We start from the raw sequence: 16159 nt of genomic DNA on the forward strand, positions 1-16159 counted from the left end.
GCCAGTGACAGATGTGCAAAGCCATGGTGTACACTTTTATTCCTTGCAAATGTCGAAACTGTTTGTATGTTGTCTTATTTTGTTTTACACTCTCCTGCCCACCTGCCCAGTTGAGCTGCTAGAGAGATTCGGTTCTGCCATTGCCCCAATACACTTATTATCCCACTGTTAAAGGTACTTAATCACCAGGTGCCCACTGATTTTGGTGGGATTTAGCTGCAGTGTTGCTCCTAATAGCTGCTTTCAGTCACTGTCTGAATTCAGAAATAATGGTTTCCTTCCTGCTTGTTGCCAATGTTGGTGTTATTACTTCAGAGAAAAAAAAATAATTGAACAAAACCACCCCAAATGTAGGGACAGACAGCAATACCCATGAGACAGACCCAGGCAGGCCTGGGTTAGCATGGGTGCTTATCATGAGCTGTGCTGGCTATGCAGCTGGAAATGGTATGTGAGGAAAACCAGCCTCTGGTCTCAGTGTGAATTCCAAGTGTGTGAGGGGCTGGGTCCAGCCGTACTGTGGTTGTTATAGGTGAGGAAATGTTAATGCAAACTCTGGAGTAAATTGGATGGGCTTGTCAGAGCCAGACCAGACAAAATGTTGCCATGGTATTTGAGTCACCCAAATAAAGAGAACGCTGTTCACTCTGAAGTACAAAGGCTCAGGATGGCTTTGTGGTCCCTCAAAAGGGCTGTGGGCAGAGATGAGTGTTCAGATTTGCTTCCTGTCATCAGGGAATGCAAATCAGAGCATGAAGATAAAAGCAGAGGGGTGACAAAGTGCCTCAGGAACCACCTACGCTGGCTGATGCCTAAAAAGTTCTCCTGGGATTTCAGGCTGATTGTTTCCTATTCTGCATAATGGGTAGGCTGACTGATTTTATTGATCCTCACTTATTTTTCAGTGGTTTCTATTGTGAGTCCAGCCAGCTCAGGTCCAGTCACAAGCCCATAAATAAGCTTCGGTGCATAATACAAAACTATCTTCTTCACAGTGAATAATTTGCATTTTAATTTTTAAAAATTGACAGTCAACAATAAGTAGCTTGAAGACATTTGAAGAAAGATTTGAATGGATTTTTAAAGAGTATAAAAAGGGTAGCATACATTTATTATCATTTTAAAGTATTTTTCCCCATGTTCTAAATAGTAAAATGAGAATTAGTTTCAGTACTATTTTTGTTAGGGAAATTAGTCTTCTAAATGTTACTCAAACATATGTGGTGTTAATCAGTATTCTTATTTTACCCCAAAGGATCTGCTGTTTTGTGAGAGAAGGAAAAAAAGGAGAAAAGAGGAAAGAAGACCAGTACAATGACACAGAAATTATCTCATTGCTTGGGGGGGAATCGTGCCTGTGAAGATGAGGATCCAGCTTGAAGGATTTGGAGAGAAGGGCAACAAGGGCAAAGAAAGTCACATTAAAACAGAGATGCAGTCTCTAGTGGGTCATTTGAATTTCATTTTCAGAGTAATTTTCATGCCATTTAGCCATAACCACAGCAGGAATAAAGACGACTAAACACATTAAAATGACAAAGTCATACGAGGAAGGACTGTGGCTTGTGTTCATTATATTTGATAATATTCAATGACACAATAGACTGAATTAGTGTCATAGCAAAGATTTTGAGTATTTATAGAAAAAACATGCTGTGTTTATAGAAAAAAGATGCTATGCAACAGGAGAAAGGTCTGTAGCACACTCATTCATGGTCATCGTAAGGTACATTAGGTAATACTAAGAAGGGAGCTGAAGATTCCCATGTATTTTAAAGAAAAGTTCCTGGTAGTAGAAAACAATTCAGGGAGCTCAAAAACATTCTGTACTTCAATAGGTTGGCATAGATCATAGTTAGATTTTTCCAGCTTTTAAGAAAAGGGAATGAGACAAACACAGACACACAGAAAAACCTCATCAAATATCATTAACAAAGGCAATAACCAGAAACAAACCTGGCCAATCATATCAGGGGATAAGATGTAAAGAAACTGCAGCAGCCTGGGACTTTGCAAAAAATAAGAATTAAAACCTGAGGGTTTGTTTTTTCAGGCAGTCAGGCATCAATTAAAAATATTTCTTTATTGGATTGGTGCTTGAAAAATCACATGCAGACAGCAGTTTATTTCATCTTGCTTCAATAGTTAGTGAACGTAATGCAGAAACAAAGTCATAGATTTATAGAATGCAAACTTAGAAAATACTTTGGTTATATCATTTAATCTTGTGTACTTTATAGGCCAAATGCTAAAATCTGTGTGAAGCCAATATAACAATATTTGCTTAAAACATATCCCCCTAAGAATATCCAGCTGTGATTTAAATATTTCAAGCAGCAGAGAGAATCTATCAAACCCATTATGGTGTTTATACTATATAAACATATAATCTTAATTAAACTGTGAAAAATGCCTTATTTCTAATCTGAATGTATTCCTCTTGGGTTTTTTGCCGTCAGATTAAAAAAACCTAGTTTATCATCCTTACATAAAACAATCATGAATCAATTAAATACTGGCATATCAAAGTATGTGGTGAATAAAATGGAAGTATGTGGTAGCCAAAATGGAAAAGAAATATATTTTTTCCAAACAGAATATATACACATGATTATCAATTGATACAATGAGATAAGTATATCATCTTATCTGAGTCATCCAACTCTTTCCATCAGTTTTGATTTGCAGTCAGGGTGTAAAGGAATGATCAAAACGAGCTTTCTCTTGAGAAGTGATTCTCAGCAATCCTGTGTAAGTATGCCTATGCAATGTAACAGCAGAGCAGGATTAGATCTGTGCTTCCTAGTCATATTAATATGAAGAAGATGCTTTGTTATCCCCCATCTCCAACCCGTGGGCACCTTGGTGTTTTGCACATGGCTAAAACCAAAGAACATCTTGGAGGATCAGAACTAGAAAAGCTGTTACATTGGGAAGCCTAGTGCTGTTAAAGAAGCAAAGTATTTAAATGCAAAGCTAAATTCACCTGCAGGTTGCTTCATTAGACTAATAGCTCACATCAAGGACTGACTTAGGTACGATACAACAAGTAACCACTAAATGTAGTAACCGGTGGGTATGTGGCTGCTATAGAGCCAGTTGCCAGTCTGAGCCAGACTTCCTGACCATAATTTAACTCTAATAAAGCATTTCCAGTAATTACTCTGTCAGCATACTTGCTGCTATTAATACTTTCAGCCTGAAAACTGAGTTTGTCTATTCCATCAATGACCAGATAGCCAGAGGCACGTGGACTAAATGATTCAATGGTATATTCAAAAACATAGACCCCAAGGTATGGCACGTGGAACTTCCCAGTTGCTGGGGCAAATGAGGCGCCGTAGTTGACATCCAGATTGTTAAATCTGATGGGTCCTGGAGTTGTCATTCCATACGTATGAGAAGCAAAAAAAGCCACCATAGGTGCATATCTGTAAGATCCTTTTGAAAAATCTGAAAAGGAGTAAAGAACAATTTCAAGTGATGTTACATTGTAGAAAGGCAACTTGTACCAGCCAGAATAACAAAAGCAGATTTTCTGATGGCACAGCATCCTGTGGATGACAAATCTTGAGACTGTCAAACTGAAACATAGTATTCCTGCATAAACACATTTTTTAAAATGTTGTATAAAAAGCAATTTTCTTCACAATTAATGCTAGGTGTATCGACAGGAGAAAAAATTAGCAACAGCAAGGGAACTTTATCCTTGTCTATACTATGTCGCCATTAAGGGAGCTTTCTTTCCTCCCTGCACCCTCTCCTAGTTTTCTCACCCCAGGATCTCTTTCATTGTTCATGTGACTTAGATGAAGCCAAGAATTTCAGCACACATCTTAGACAAACAGTGAGGAGGTTTAGCACTCATCATGTTAAATGAGGGGATAAAAGTATATGGGTTTCTCTTCAAGCTGAGCTGTACACTATCATTCCCTGCTTCTGTACAAATGATTTCATTCACTATTCATATCCTGTCATGAGTAAAAATCAGCCAAATGACTGCTGAAAGATGCATAAAATTCACATTCCTTGTGGCCTGGATGTAAATTATTTCTTGTATTTATTATGCTGAATAAGCATAATTTTCACTTTTTTTTTTTCTTTTGAAATTTTTCAAGGGTTGCATCCTTTGTTGATGAAAGCCAGAAGCAGGCCTAAAATGACTCCTTGAGGGCACAGCCCCTGCATCCTGGTAGCTACTGGTATTTATAGAACATTTATGGCTGCATTGAAGCTAGTATTTCCCAGTGATGTGATTTTACCTCCCCCCTTCAAAATCCATGACATCGTGTTCAAATACGTCTACTGCACACCCTCCTACTCTGCACATTTCAGCAGGGAGCTTTCCAGCTATTATGGCAGGCCCCAAACCAATTTAATCCCATCATCTGGTCATATTAAAAAAAGAAATTGCGAGTCACCCGTGGGGATTGATGTCTTCAGCACCAAACCACAGGACTCTGCTGCTCGAGTTGTCACTCATTAAAGTGAAACGTGAGACCTCTGACCAGCAAATGCTCTGTAATTAGGCCCTGGGGCCTGGGCTGATGCTGTATTGTACTGCTAAATTCTGTACTTGCCAACACTCAGGGAATTGTCGTTCACCAGCTTCACACTACAGTTGACTCCTCCGAAGGGGTGGCGACAGGCACAGACAAAACTCTGCCTGTCATTGACACAGGTTCCTCCATTCTGGCATGGGGAGCTGGCACACGCAGAAAACTGCCCTGTGAAAGAGAGCGAGGGAAACCACAGCCTCAGTTGTAATGTCATGATAGTGACACTTCCTAAGTATGCCGTGTTTTGGAAAGGCTCCTTGTCAATTCACAATTTCTGCTGAAGTTCTTCCTGAAGGCCAACTTGAGATCCTGTCCAGCCTTCCTCTTTACCTGAACACAGCACACCCTCAGCTATCCCTCCAAGATATTCAAGATTACCTGTAAATTCTGAGTTCTGCTGGTCTCAGAGGGTCAGCTACATGCAGTAAGAAAGAAGATCTTCCAAAGTTAGATCAGGTTGCTCTTTTTGGACTGAACCATCTTCTTTTTGGGTGTACCAGGAGAGATTCTGTACTGCTGGTCTATAGGTTGGGCTGTTTTGCCTGAGACATTTTTCATCCAGGCAAGTAGCAATCATTGCAGGAGAGTCAGGCTCCTCATGATGAAACGTCCTAAATGCCATCCCAGTCACTTCAAGTACTTGTCCATAAAGAGGTCCCTAATTCTAGTATATCTACCAAGGCTGTTGTAGACGTTTTGGATTGCAAGCAAGAAAAATTATACCAAACAGGTGGCTTTGCAGAGCACCCTCACTGACAATGTCCTAGCCTCTGTTCCCAATTAGGTATGACACTCAGCCAATACAGGGAAATCTGTCAGGCCAGTGCTGCTGAGCTCTGAGACAGTAATTACCAATTGTAATTGAATAATGTGTTGTCACAGCAGTTTTTTGGGGGGAGAAAATTCAGGTCACATTAAAAATTAAATATTGCTATGAAAAATTCTGAACACAAAGCATTCTCAAATCACACATTTTTGCTTTCTCTTGGTATGGTCAAATAAAAGTCAGATATTTTAGAAAACAAACCTTTTCTTTGCCAGGAATTACCAGCAAAACTTTGGAAACAGTCCTGTTATGGTAAATCTAGGTTGGTAGGTCAGAACAGAAGTAGTCTTGCATAAAAGCATCTAGTTATTGTCAGAAAAATGCTGACCTGGATTTCACATAGCTCCTTCAGTAATTCCAGTGTTATCTTCATTTTCCCAACCAGATATTTCACAGACTGCTGCATTAAGGCAAACTGTTTCTGTGTGATATTTTAGTTCAGTGTGCAGTATGTTGAGGCACATTGTGCAGTGACACTCGAGTTTGCTCTGATATAGCATATGGGTTTGTAAACACAACAGTCATTCTTTTCACAGAAAATAATTTCTATTCTGTAATGCTTGAAATAAAGCAATTTAGGAACTGTCATGACTGGGGTCACAGCACAGGCAACTGGACATGAGAAAATAATGGTTTTCTTCTCAGATAATTGTTTGCTACATCCTTCCTTGAAGTTATTTTTCACTCACATTTTCTAAGCACCCACAACCTTTCGCTGATATTTACCAAGCAGCCACATATTTGCCAAGTGTCTAAGGAAAGCAGGAAAGGAAGGAAAACAGCTGATTGTGCTGACTGTATCATACTCCCAAAATACAAAAGCTTCCTGTAAGAACAGAGCAGTCTCTCTGCTAATTGGCCTCTACTTATCATAAACAAGAAGTAAACCCAAGAAACAGGAAAAAGATTACTAAGGGAAATGATAATGAGATTGAGACTAGCATTTTGGAAGTCTGCTGTGGGGTGATTCTGCCCGAATTTAACCTTGGAGTTAATTCAAATTCAGACATAGCTTTATCTACATTAAATTAACTCTCCTGGTGAAGCATTGGTTAGCAGCAACTGGGAAGCTCCTCCATTTGCTGGAATAGGAAAAGTTCTGAGGGGTTTGAGTCAAATTAGGATTTTTAGAGCAAGAGGAAAACGCTGCAGATCTCTACTGTGCCAGTAATCTCTATGTAACTATGCTACAATAGCATCCCTCTAGTGTAATTTCTGGCTGAGGCTGCTCCTTTGCCCAGTATTTTCTCTTTTCTTGCTGAAGAGCGGTCTGAGTTATCCCCTTGGGGTAAAGATGCCAGAAGGTTCTGATTAGGAAAGGATCACCTACTAAAGCAAATATTTTATTGTTAATGAATGTTTCACAATTTAGTAGTGTAGATGAGTAAATGAGAGAGACTATAAATTAGAGCCTTAAATTGTCACTACTACGAGCAGAGAATAAAAGGTAGTTGCTAATTGCACTTGGTATGGTAGTAATGAGAAGAGCCAGTTAATGCTCAGTTTTGCTACTCTTTGGGAGGGCAAATAGCCAGAAGCTCTTTTGGGAAATAGACTGCCAGTGCTGTGCAAACAAACTTCAAACAAATAACAAACCTCTGTCAGTATCTACTGAGATGTTGTTAGAGGCAAAACAAATATTCAGCAATTTAATGGTCTCCTTGTGGAAAGGATTGACTCCAGTAGTTCAGTTTGGAAATTCTTCTGACCAGGAGGTAAACTAAAAACATAGTCTCAGTATTCAGTTATCAGTAGCTGCTTCTCAGGAAGCTCTAGGACATTGGAGGAGCCCGGGAATCTACTAAACCACCCTGCTGGCACAGGGTTGGTCAAACTGGTTGCCAGCCTATAGTTATTAATCATCTCTGTCTTAGCACTCTCAGGCTGACAGTGAGCAAAAAGCAAGGAGAGGGCTGTGCCCTCCAGTTTTGGGTGGGGTGGAGTCTCAGGGCTGATCTCAGGTGTTCGGACTCCAGCAACTCAGCTTCTCTGTTAAGCAGAGGTATCAAATAATTCCAGTGTGATGATTTTAGGCTCACCAAATTAAAAAAACACAACAGTTTCATCAACGCATTAGTCTAAAAAGTAAATATGCAAATTTGAATTTTATGTCACCAAGCTGAATTGGAATAACCATCTCCAGTTATTTGTGCAATTAAATACACAAGATGGGAAACATTTGAATAGGTTAATTTCACTTGAAATAAAGGCTTGAATGATAAAGCAACAATGGAAGCTTGCATTTCTGTTAGGAGTTCGACATCTTGTGAAAACAAAATCAGAAATAAATCGCAAAGAAGGTGAGAGTGAAATGACCCGTCAGAGAGGTACACTGCATTAAATACATAAATATAACACACCTTGACTCTTAGTTATTCATGTTCATGGCAGAGTGGCATAATCTGAATAAAGCAGAACCCACAACTAATACAAGACATGCAACAAAAGGGTACATTCACTTTGGGAAAACACAGCAGCCTCTAGATTCCTTAGAGAACAGCACTACTAGCAACAGGAAAATGGGAACTGAACTAAACTGCCCTCACACTGCATCACACATTTCTGCAGGAGAGCAGTGCATTGGAAAGTAGGACCAGTCATAACCCAAACCAAAGATTAATTAATAGTTAATATACATATATACACACACATAGGTGTGTGTATATATACACTAGTTGTGTATATATGTATATTAAATAAATATATATATATATAGTAATGTTGTCGTCTCCTCTTAGCTATTGAAGCTGTCTTAACTTAATAACTTTTTCATCTACCCTGGGTTGCTGTTACAGTCAGTATTAGGTGAAGTGCTGGTGCTTTCACCCCTCATACATTTATTGTAGCTTAACGTAGAACTTTTTTTTAGTTCATTCCACAATATGGGAAGTATGCCAAGTTTTATGTTCCTGCATATGAAATGTAAACTCACATGGCTTTCTTCTGATTTCAACTAATTACTTTGGAAAGTATTACCCCAGGGTCAAATTCTGAACACATTAAAGCCAATTAAACCCCTAATCTGCTAGAGTAAGTTCATATATTGAACATATTGGAGTCAATGAAAACTATCATTCACCTCCTTCTCAAATTTTATTCCTTTTTTTTTAGATGAAAAACAAAATTTAAAATTAAGTACATTTTATAATTAGCCAATTATGCCTTAGAGTTTCTTCCTGAAATTTTGGTAGAGGCAGCACAAATCTGTGGTGGTGTCCCAGGACTTGCGAGAAAAAGCTTTCATGGAGAAGTAAAAATTACCCAGGCAGAAGATGGATAATGGTTAATTAGGATAATGGTCTTGCTTCTTTAACTTACAGAAATATAATGTGGCTTTGCTAGGCATGAAATTTGTTAAGCACAAAATTTCATTACCAATGGAAAAGCCAGCATAAACATTGCTAAGTAGAAACCTCATATAAAAATAAGGCTTCTCAACATCTGCAAAGAACTGCACTTTCTGTAAGTGAGTATATATCTAATGCTATCAATTAAGTTGTTTTTTAAAACCGAGTATAAATAACAAATGGGAAAGAAATAAATTCATCAATATGGAGTGAAAACCAGAGCAGGTGGCACCTTCCTGTGCTTCAGGCAGGTAGCACTAGCGGTACTTTTCAAAAAAAGTACATGGTATTGGAAGGATCAAAGACATCTCTCATTTTCTCCTAATTTCAATTTTGAACAATGGTTTTTAATTTCCATCCTGAGCAGTGCCAATAATAGACATAAACCAAAAATGACTGAGGAAGAATTGCAATTTTGGATACCAAAATATTCAAATGACTTTGTGCATTTTAAGTGTGATTGCCTCCTCTAGTAGCTGTGTCCCCTCTCCGAGTGAAAACATAACCAAGGACTGAAATCCTTCAATGGAGATGACTTTCATCAGAAACAAAGCTACTTATGGGATTATGGTTTTACAAAAGATACTTTCCATTGATCATTAAGAAATGCTGTCCCTAGGACAGGAAAAGATAAAACAAAGTGGAAATGAAGGAAAAAGCATGGAGAGGGAAAAGGAGATTGCCCATAGTCCTAGCTCATGAACAAGAGTAATGGCTCTTACTATCTCTGCATCTGCTTGCAACAGGGACCAAGCATTGGTTTAGAAATGTTCCTAAGTTTAAGAGAATTTTACAGAAAATATTCAGGACTGGATCTTCAAGAGCATCTGGACATGTCTCAGTCATTAAGAAACCTGTCTAATTTTAATGTGAATTAGAGTCATCTCAGTATTTTGAGTATCTCATTCACTTTTCATTTTCTGTATTGTGCCAGAAATTATATTTCCATAAAACATCATCTTGTGCTATTGATTTTCACTCAAGTATGATTGCAGAAGTCACAGCTCAAGACTTTGTACTTCTGTGAATTCATTCATAATTCATTTCATATGATGGCATTTGAATTTAAGTTCAGAAGCAGATCACACTCAAAATTTCCTTTTTAAGAATGGCAGCTCCTGCTTAGCTGAGCTGCTCTCCAGGTGGACTAAAGCCAAATTTACTTTATTGGGTGAGTTCCTGCTTTTCAGGAATACACTGCTGTAACTGCACTTCTCAACGAAGTCCTGAAGGAGCCAGCAAAAGCCTCATTACAGTCATTTTTGTTCACTTGCTTCAGGTTTTTGATACCTTTCATCCCTGCTGACACTGCAAAGTACTGATGCAACTCCATATTTCTCTCTGACCTTGCATACATTTTTTTCTACTGAAACTGCTAATTCAGATGCAGGCATAAAATTCTAGTTCTTTAGATTTTGTCTAGACTGTCAGTAACTTTTCAAAGGTCAGGCTCTCAGCCGAGTGAATGTGCATGTACATGCACGTTAAACTGATCAGGTGGAAATCTATTATACAAAGTTACGCAGAGTGCAAAATCTCATAAGCAAAATAAATTCTATTGTAAGCAAGAGACTAATCTCAGGTTCCTCTGAAATACTCTTTACAGTCCTTAGACTTTTTATTTACTCTCAGTCAAGTTCTGCCACTCAGTTCATCACAGTGGTTACGTAAGTCATTATAAAACTTACCTTCATTTTTAGTAGAATAAAATGAATTACCTGGATCTATTGCATTATCCGTGTTTCTCTGGCTTCGGCTTGCCAGGCTCATGGTGGCATTTCCTGACACTTTTTTTGCTGTGGAGGGTTTCTTTATAACTGGTTTCAGCTGCTTCTGAAGTTTGGTGATATTGTTCATTGCATTTACCACAAATATGTCAACATGCTGGGTTAAATTTGTCAAAATAGTTCCTGCTTTTACTTCAAGCACAGATTCAATGAGCTCCTTGAGGCCTGCCTGCAGCAGGGGGATATCTGGCTGAGCCAATTTAATTAGCACAGGTATGCTTGCGTTCACTTTCTGGATGCTGTTGTTGGCATCCTGGCACAGCCCCCAGGCCTCATGAGCAGTCTTGTTCACAAGCGGAATGACATTTGAGAAACGGATTGACTTGGCTTCCAGGGCCTTGATCCTGGAACTCAGTGCCTGGAGCTGAAGTGAGACCACCTGTTCTTTCTCTGTGGAGGCAGCTTTGGCTTTTTTTAGTGAGACACAGTTGTTTGCCAGAAACTTGGAAATTTTTGACTCTACATTCAGAAGGCGAACCTCATGGTCCCTTGAACCCTCCATGGAGTCAAACAGTTTTTCTTCCAGGCGGCTGATATCTTGCTGCTGCTTTTCCACTTTTAATGAGGTATCATTTAAAATATAGAAAACTCTACTGAAATTGTGGAGGAGACTTTTGTCAGACTCCTTGTAGGGAAGATCAGAAAGAGATGGCACTACCTGTGAAGTAATTTCATATCTCTTGTTATAAATCAGTGACTGGAGGGATTCATTCAACTGTTGGAACTGGGGAATAAAAGCCAGGAGGCTGTCCATTTCCTCAGCTCTGTCACAGCAAACTTCAGTCTCATTTCTTAGAGCATGTAGCATGTCTTTCAGTACATAATTATCTTGAATAGAATCGATAGCACTGTTTACTACTATCATGGTCTTGTTTAATCCGTCTTCTATTTCCATGGAGCATTCATTAACACGACTCTCAAACAGTTCCTGATAAGCCTGAGAATCATTTTTAAGTCCTTCCTGAGCTTTAGAAAGTTCCTTCATTGCAGAACTCATTCTGTTAATGACAACAGTGAGGTTTGCAAGTTTTTCTTTGAATTCTTTAGCTTGGATTTGTTGCTCATACTCTGAAGTCAGACTAAAAGGTACCCCTTGTTCAATCAAGGGTTGCAGGATCTCCATATCATAGCACAAGTCATTAATTTGCTCATTCATTCTGTCCACCTTACTGCCCAACTGAAGGAATACGTCAGAGAGACTCTTGTTTAGAACAATCACACTCGCATGGACTGCTGCCAGCTGTGCTTGGAAATCTGTCCTGCTCTCTGACAACATGTCATCACAGACCCCCAGAACAGAGTCTCTCTGAATTTCCAGTGTAATGCTGAGATTGCTGATCTTGCTATCTTGGACTCTTAAGTCATCATAGATCCCCAGCACCATCATGTCTTGTCTCTTTACTTTCTCATGCAGTGTGATCATGTACTCTGTAACATTGTACTCCATGACTTTATCTGCTGAGAGGAGGGTTTGTCTTGAAGACTGTTCAGCTGATAACAGTTGTTCATGAGCATCTCTCATTTCAGTAAGGGTCCTATTTAAAGACTGATAATAAATTTCGCTTCTTGACTGTTGATGCTCCAAGTTAACTTCCAAGGACTTCTGCTTTTCTTGCAAAGCTTTCACAGGCTTTTCACAAGTTAGGGTCATTTCCTCTCTCATCTGCACCATATGACTTTTCAGCTCCAGAATATCAAGCTCTGTTGGCCCACTATCTTTCTCCTGAGCAAATTTATTTTGGGTTTCATTCAGATGCTTGACTAATTCTTTCGTATTTTCAAGGTCACCTGACATACTAGACATAGTCTTGAAAATTTGAGCCATGCTGTCTTGCATTTCACCCTGAAATACTTGAAAGTGTTCTTTGACTATGTCTTTCATTAAGTCATTAATACTTCTGGATTTGAGACCTTTGGGGGAAAGGAGAAATAAAAAGAAAATCAAATCAACTGTGTTACTAACATATTTACCACAATATGAGCAGACACAGCTCTGCACACACATGCTTGCCCTGATTCACCCACATATAGAGTAAAATGTATAGCTGAAGAAGTAGAGCATGCTTATAGTTTACATACAGCTATAGTGTTTGAGGATGAATCCTGATTTCTACTGAAATCAGTGGGAGTTTTGCTAGTATTTTGAAAGGGCAAACTCAAACTCTACATGTGGTATCAACTTTGACCCCCCCACCTAAGCTGTTTCTGAGCACTGAAAAGAGATGTGTGCTTTTGTGGCTTGCTCATAAAAAAATGATGTGTCCTTTATCCACTAGCAAAGTAAGGCAAAAAAACCATCTGCTTTGCCACATTATGGCCAAGAAAGGAAAGCAGGGATTATTACCTTCCTACTGTATTGTATGTGCTAGGTGATGATGCAACACACTATTGTGAAAAAGAGGCAAAATAAAAAGAATAACCCTATTGAATAGCTAAAGTTAGTAACACTAAAACTGCTGAAAAATGAAGGTGTTTTACAGGTAAAAGCTTTAAACCTTGCATACTACAACTCTTTAAATAGCTCCTAGAAATTCTGATCCTGAAGAGCACTAGGCAGAAGTGAATGTGGGAATTCTGCCCCAGTGAACATGAAAATGTGTTTCCCATATAGCCTTAGAGAGGTCAAGACAGGCATAAAAGAGTTCTGCATAACATATTGCAATCAATTAGAGCAGTAGTTCTGCTACAGTTAATAAATTTTAATAAATAACTGTCATTAGTTTATTCTCCAAAGGTAGCTCCTCTGTCCAAATAAAACACTGAAACATTCTTTGCACAATTTCCATAAACCCTATGAACATTTGCAGCCAGACTGTGATATAATGATTAAACTCTTCAATATCTACAATGACTCAATGACCACAGGTTCTCTGATTAAAACTGTATTGATAAAGACAGAAATTATCTGTTCCCTTCCATTTTCTTCTCAACTAATTCTACAGCCTGGAATTTATTTCTGCATCTCTGAAACACTAACGCATGTTTTGAAAACTTGTTTTTAGGTATATTCTCAGCAAGTGCAGTAAAAGATCAGGAAATCAGACCCAAGTTTGCTAGCCCAGGAAAGTGCCTCATGAGAAATCTAGCATGAAGTTCCCTAAGAATTAAACTCCATTATTGTCAACTGACGTCCCAAGTGTCCCAATAATTTTACATAAAGTATAATAAGCAACAGTAATAATGCTGATATTACTTTTATTATCTTCCTTTTAGCTACCTAAAGAGCAAGTCAATGGCTAGACAGATGCACGTACATTAATATGCACAAGTATGTGCACACTGAAATATCTGAGAATAAAGGCGTCCGGGCAGTTGAGAGCAAAAACCAAGATATGAACCAAGTTAAAAAACTGACATGCAGAAAAACCATTCTGAGTGATGATTTGGTCGGGTTACTCTACGATGCTGAAATGTGTTCTGTGCTCTAGGAAACACAATGAGCTGTGAAGAAAAACTGAATGGCTGTGGAAAGAACCAAGATTGCTCTAAACCTTCTGTGAGGAACCCATTAAATTCATTAATTTCAGCAACAAATCTTGATAACAGACCATTCATCTGCAAGAGGTGTTCCAGAGTGTCTACCAACCTTCTCTTTCTGTGACAGGCAAGAGGGTGCCAGCCTCACTCTCTGCTATTCCAACTCCATGTGTTTGGATAGTGAGTGTAGTATGGAGCTCAGCTCTAGTTTTCAGGTGTTCCTACTACCAGGGGAGTGTGGAGGCTGATAAAGCAGACAGTTTTGGGCTTCTCTCTGCCCTGCCTTCTGACTAGAACCACTGGGTAGCTCGTAGGCAAAGTGCAGCAGGGGCTGTGAGAGCGCACTTGTCCACACAAAGACTGACCACACTTATTCCGACCCAAACTTGGTGACAATTGAGCATATTGTTAGGCTTGAGCTGCAAATACTCGTGTGCACTCATGGATGTAACTCAATTTCTCTGTTGCTTATTTTGAAATAGAAAGGTCCAAACTACCTGTGAACGTTAAAGATCTCTTGCACTTTTTATGAGATTATAAATTTTAATTTTAGCTTCCTGTCTGAAAACCAAAGAGTGTAATTACTCTGTGTCAACATGTACTCTCTTTGCAGTTTCAATTATTTGAAGAATAATGTGCAAAATAAATTTATGTACACAGGAGACTGAATTGAGGTTATATATGCAGCTGCAAATGACATTTCTGACTTGGAAGTGATTAACACTCCATTATTAAGTTCATTTTAAAAGGAGTGTACATTTTAATAATCAAGAGGAAAGGTGTGTATGGAGTTAAAGGAGGAAGGGAAGACTAGCAGGAAGTAAGCAGAGTTTCTTAAATTAAAAACAGCATAAAATTATTTTCCCTAAGTAAAATGGGAACAGCTTCCTGAGTACTGAAAGCAATTTTTAAAATGCACAGTAGTTTTCATTAAGAAAATGGAAGAGTATATCTGTTATATACATAGTGAATGTTGCCCTCTATCAACAGATGACATGTTTGTGTCACCAAAGTCATAGATGAAACCAAGAGTTCAATACTTTTTAAACTGTATTGAATTGTTTGGTCTCAGAATCAGACCTTGTTCCTAACAAATCCTCATAGAAAGCTGGGCAGAACATTAGAATTTCTGTGATAAGAAGAAAGGTGATATATGGAGTGTGAGCAAAGGACCTGGCACCACAGGAAAAAAATGAAAAAGTAAATGAAGAAGGAAAATGTCTGAATAGCACAAAGCAAGTACAGACTTGATTGTGCTGGAAAAGCAGGTTGCTTCAGGATGGCAGTGGTACTGGGAAAGTTGTAGTTTGCTTCATGCGAGCTTCTAAGAATAACTTCTAGCAAGGTAAAATGTCCAGTGTTATAGGACAGTAGGGAAGGTTCTTTCAGGTCCTGCTACTTTAGGATGCTGTTTATGCATTTGAGTACAACTGACTGATATTTTCTGGACAGAAATTGTCATTGCACATACAAGCCAACAGACACACTGACCTTTTCTTTCTCCCCTCTCCTCATTCCTGCTGTTTACCTAGGTAGAAGCCAAGAATAACCTGTGTTGGAATGCTCATAATTAGAGCCAAGGAATGTAGCTGATGGCATCATTTTCATTGGAGCTACTTAATTAGGAGATAGACTGAGAAGGTAAATCAAATAAAGGGACATCAGCTGGAGATTTTTTCTGAGCAGGTATAATATAAAACATTGCAGGTAAAAACAATAAGGGCTTGAAGTGCATTTTCAAAGAAGAGGGGGTTTTTGAACAGCACATTTTAATTAAGACTTAGACCCTGAAATACAGATAGGGAGTGCAGAAGCAGAAACACAGGATGATGAAAAACAGCTCTTAGACTAGCACGAAAATGACAGCTAGAACAAGTGAATTATAAAAAAATAGAGGAGAAAGCAGAAGGGAAATGGAAAATATTCAAAGACAAATTAAATGTGCACCCAAAGGTCAAGAATACCATCTAGCAATATGTGGAGAGGTGAAAGCAGGTCACCGATCGAGAGATGGAATAAGCTTGCTTACAAGAGAGCCATCTAGCATGTGGCAGGAACAGCTCAGGAGACAGAGGACAGAAAAAACAAGAAATGGGACCCTGGTAAAGAAATGGGAACTTGGTAAATTTTGAGGGAGATACAGAACCATTTACTGTTTCATTC

At 38.7% G+C, this 16159-nt stretch overlaps 1 protein-coding gene across 1 annotated transcript in view; it reads right to left on the reverse strand.

Moving 5' to 3' along the window:
* Positions 1 to 976: 976 nt before the first annotated feature.
* The window catches only part of MMRN1 (multimerin 1), a 40860-nt gene continuing 25677 nt past the window's right edge, over positions 977 to 16159 (reverse strand). Inside the window, exons 6-8 of the mRNA XM_063422856.1 lie at positions 10451 to 12430; positions 4581 to 4727; positions 977 to 3453 (exon numbers count right to left, since the gene is read on the reverse strand). Coding sequence (XP_063278926.1) covers positions 3032 to 3453; positions 4581 to 4727; positions 10451 to 12430 — 2549 coding nt within the window. The 3' untranslated portion in view covers positions 977 to 3031. The remainder of the gene's footprint in view (positions 3454 to 4580; positions 4728 to 10450; positions 12431 to 16159) is intronic.

The sequence above is a fragment of the Prinia subflava genome, chromosome Z (assembly GCF_021018805.1).
Source record: "Prinia subflava isolate CZ2003 ecotype Zambia chromosome Z, Cam_Psub_1.2, whole genome shotgun sequence".
In the NCBI taxonomy this organism is placed as follows: Eukaryota; Metazoa; Chordata; class Aves; order Passeriformes; family Cisticolidae; genus Prinia; species Prinia subflava.